Source organism: Pezoporus wallicus, unplaced genomic scaffold, assembly GCF_028554395.1.
Source record: "Pezoporus wallicus isolate ANWC-B61680 ecotype Strahan unplaced genomic scaffold, APGP_CSIRO_Pwel_v1 contig_14295, whole genome shotgun sequence".
Lineage (NCBI taxonomy): Eukaryota > Metazoa > Chordata > Aves > Psittaciformes > Psittacidae > Pezoporus > Pezoporus wallicus.
The window spans coordinates 1-4547 of NW_026639232.1; the positions used below are offsets into that span (position 1 = coordinate 1).

At 57.4% G+C, this 4547-nt stretch overlaps 1 protein-coding gene across 1 annotated transcript; it reads left to right on the forward strand.

Annotated features, from left to right (window-relative positions):
* Window positions 1-518: 518 nt before the first annotated feature.
* LOC130601711 (glycogen phosphorylase, muscle form-like) lies at window positions 519-3273 on the forward strand (the record flags this gene model as incomplete). The annotated part of the gene is made up of 2 exons (XM_057413974.1): window positions 519-701; window positions 3181-3273. Coding segments are annotated over exons 1-2 (276 nt in total), but the record flags the coding sequence as incomplete, so codon positions are not given.
* Between the last annotated feature and the right edge of the window lie 1274 nt (window positions 3274-4547).

The following is a 4547-nucleotide window of genomic DNA, read 5'->3' on the forward strand; positions in this document are numbered from 1 at the left end:
GGGGTCACTATGGGGGGGGGGTCCCTATGGGGATCACTCTGGGGGTCACTATGGAGGGTCCTATGGGGGTCACTATGGGGTCATTATGGGGGTCACTGGGGGGGGGTCACTGGGGGGGGGGGGCTATGCAGAGTCCTATGGGGGTCACTATGGGGGGGGCCCTATGGGGATCACTATGGGGGGGTCACTATGGAGAGTTCTACAGGGGTCACTATGAGGTCATTATGGGGGGTCCTATGGGGATCACTATGGGGCACTGTGCGGTGCTATGGGTCACTATGGGGTGCTATGGGTCACTCTGGGGCGCTGTGGGTCCCTGAGCGCCACTATGCGTCACTATGGGGCGCTGTGGGTCCCTGAGCGCCGCTATGGGTCACTATGGGGCGCTGTGGGGCGCTATGGGGCGCTGTGGGTCCCTGAGCTCCGCTGTGGGTCACTATGGGGCGCTGTGGGGCGCTATGGGGCGCTGTGGGTCCCTGAGCGCCGCTATGGGTCACTATGGGGCGCTATGGGGCGCTATGGGGCGCTGTGGGTCCCTGAGCGCCGCTGTGGGTCAGTTCTTCGAGGGCAAGGAGCTGCGGCTCAAGCAGGAATACTTCGTGGTGGCGGCGACGCTGCACGACATCGTCCGGCGCTTCAAGTCCGCCAAGTTCGGGAGCCGCGACCCCGTGAGGACCTCGTTCGAGTCCTTCCCTGACAAGGTGAGAGCCAAAACCTGCCTGAAACACCCCAAAATACCCCAAAACCTGCCTGAAACACCCCAAAATACCCCAAAACCCGCCGGAAACACCCCAAAATACCCCAAAATCTGCCTGAAACACCCCAAAATACCCCAAAACCTGCCTGAAACACCCCAAAATACCCCAAAATCTGCCGGAAACACCCCAAAACACCCCAAAACCCGCCGGAAACACCCCAAAATACCCCAAAACCTGCCTGAAACACCCCAAAATACCCCAAAATCTGCCGGAAACACCCCAAAATACCCCAAAACCTGCCGGAAACACCCCAAAATACCCCAAAACCTGCCGGAAACACCCCAAAACACCCCAAAACCCGCGGGAAACACCCCAAAATACCCCAAAACCTGCCGGAAACACCCCAAAACACCCCAAAACCCGCCGGAAACACCCCAAAATACCCCAAAATCTGCCAGAAACACCCCAAAACCCGACGGATACACCCCAAAAACCAACGGAAACACCCCAAAATACCCCAAAACCTGCCTGAAACACCCCAAAACCCACCGGAAACACCTCAAAACCAACCCGAAACACCCCAAAACCAGCTCAAAACACCCTAAACCACCCCAAAACCCACCTGAAACACCCAAAAATACCCCCAAACCCGCCTGAAACACCCCAAAACGTGCCAGAAACACCTCAAAAACCACCTGAAACACCCCAAAACCAGCCCGAAACACCCTAAACCACCCCAAAACCCAACTGAAACACCCAGAAATCCCCCCAAACCTGCCTGAAACACCCAAGAATACCCCCAAACCCGCCTGAAACACCACAAAACCCACCAGAAACACCTCAAAAACCACCCGAAACACCCCAAAACCAGCCCGAAACACCCTAAACCACCCCAAAACCTGCCTGAAATACCCCAAAATACCCCAAAACCTGCCTGAAACACCCCAAAACTCGCCGGAAACACCCCAAAACCAGCCTGAAACACCACAAAATACCCCAAAATCCGCCTGAAACACCCAAAAATACCCCAAAACCTGCCAGAAACACCCCAAAACCCGCCAGAAACACCCAAAAATTCCAGAAAAAACCAATTGAAACACCCCAAAACCCACCTGAAACCTCCCCAAATACCCCAAAACCCACCTGAAACACCCCAAAACCCACCAGAAACACCTCAAAAAACACCAGAAACACCCCAAAACCCACCTGAAACACCCAAAAATCCCCCCAAACCCACCTGAAACACCCCAAAATACCCCAAAACCCGCCTGAAACACCCTAAAACACCCCAAAACAGCCTGAAACACCCCAAAAATACGCAAAACCAGCCTGAAACGCCCCAAAACACCCCAAAACCTGTCCCATCCATGCCCCCTCTGTGTCCCATCCGTGTCCCATTTGTGTCCCTTCCATGTCCCATCCATGTCCCTTCCATGTCCCTTCCATGTCCCATCCACGTCCCTTCCATGTACCCTCCATGTCCCCTCCATGTCCCCTCCATGTCCCCATCCATGTCCCCATCCATGTCCCCCTCCTTTTCCCTTTCCCTGTCCCCATCCCTGTCCCCTTCCATGCCCCCATCCATGTCCCATCCCTGTCCCCTTCCATGTCCCCATCCATGTCCCCTCCATGTCCCCATCCATGTCCCATCCATGTCCCCATCCATGTCCCCTCCATGTCCCATCCGTGTCCCCCTCCATGTCCCCTCCATGTCCCATCCATGTCCACATCCACGTCCCCTCCATGTCCCCTCCATGTCCCCTCCATGTCCCCTCCATGTCCCCATCCATGTCCCCATCCATGTCCCATCCATGTCCCCATTCATGTCCCCATCCATGTCCCCTCCATGTCCCATCCATGTCCACATCCACGTCCCCTCCATGTCCCCTCCATGTCCCCTCCATGTCCCCTCCGTGTCCCCTCCATGTCCCCATCCATGTCCCCATCCATGTCCCATCCATGTCCCCATCCATGTCCCCATCCATGTCCCTTCCATGTCCCCATCCATGTCCCCATCCATGTCCCATCCATGTCCCCCTCCATGTCCCCTCCATGTCCCCATCCATGTCCCCATCCATGTCCCATCCATGTCCCCTCCATGTCCCCATCCATGTCCCCATCCATGTCCCCATCCATGTCCCATCCATGTCCCCTCCATGTCCCCATCCATGTCCCCATCCATGTCCCCATCCATGTCCCCTCTGTGTCCCATCCATGTCCCCATCCATGTCCCCTCCATGTCCCATCCGTGTCCCCATCCATGCCCCCTCCATGTCCCATCTATGACCCCTCCATATCCCCATCCATGCCCCCATCCATGTCCCCTCCATGTCCCATCCATGCCCCCATCCATGTCCCCTCCATGTCCCATCCATGTCCCCTCCATGTCCCCTCCATGTCCCCTCCATGTCCCCTCCATGTCCCATCCGTGTCCCCTCCATGTCCCATCCCGTGCCCCAGTGCCGTGTCCCTCTCCCCACAGGTTGCCATCCAGCTCAATGACACTCACCCCTCCCTGGCCATCCCAGAGCTGATGCGGATCCTGGTGGATGAGGAGAAGCTTGGCTGGGACAAGGTGGGTCCCATGGGGCAGGCTGGCCCCACCCGTGTGCGCTATGGGGCAGGGCTCTCTGTTTAACCGTCGTGTCTGTGGTCTCTATGGCCTCTATGGGGCTCTATGGCCTCTATGGGGCTCTATGCTCCCCATGGTCCCTATGCTCCCCACACTCCCTATGCTCCCTGTGCTCCCCATGGTCCCTATGTTCCCCATGGTCCCTATGTGTCTCCACGGTCCCCGTGCTCCCCATGGTCCCCGTGCTCCCCACGCTCCCCACGGTCCCTATGCTCCCCACGGTCCCTATGCTCCCTATGCTCCCCACGCTCCCCACGCTCTCCATGGTCCCTATGCTCCCCACGGTCCCCATGCTCCCCATGGTCCCCATGCTCCCCACGGTCCCTGTGCTCCCCACGGTCCCTATGTTCCCCACAGTCCCCACGCTCCCCATGCTCCCCACGCTCCCCACGGTCCCTATGTTCCCCACGGTCCCTATGTTCTCCATGTTCCCCACGCTCCCCATGTTCCCCACGCTCCCCACGCTCCCCATGTTCCCTATGTTCCGCACGCTCCCCATGTTCCCCATGTTCCCCATGTTCCCCACGTTCCCCACGTTCCCCACGTTCCCCACGTTCCCCATGTTCCCTATGTTCCCCATGTTCCCCATGATGTTCCCCATGTTCCCCATGTTCCCCATGTTCCCCATGTTCCCTATGTTCCCCATGTTCCCCATGATGTTCCCCATGTTCCCCATGTTCCCCATGTTCCCCATGTTCCCTATGTTCCCCATGTTCCCCATGATGTTCCCCACGTTCCCCACGTTCCCCACGTTCCCTATGTTCCCCATGTTCCCCATGATGTTCCCCATGATGTTCCCCACGTTCCCCATGATGTTCCCCACGTTCCCCATGATGTTCCCCCTGATGTTCCCCATGATGTTCCCCATGTTCCCCATGATGTTCCCCATGATGTTCCCCATGATGTTCCCCATGATGTTCCCCATGATGTTCCCCATGATGTTCCCCATGATGTTCCCCATGATTGTCCCCATGTTTCCCATGATGTTCCCCATGATGTTCCCCATGATGTTCCCCATGTTCCCCATGATGTTCCCCATGATGTTCCCCATGTTCCCCATGGTCCCCACGTTCCCCAAGAAGTTCCCCATGATGTTCCCCATGTTCCCCATGATGTTCCCCATGTTCCCCATGTTCCCCATGATGTTCCCCATGATGTTCCCCATGATGTTCCCCATGATGTTCCCCATGATGTTCCCCATGATGTTCCCCACGTTC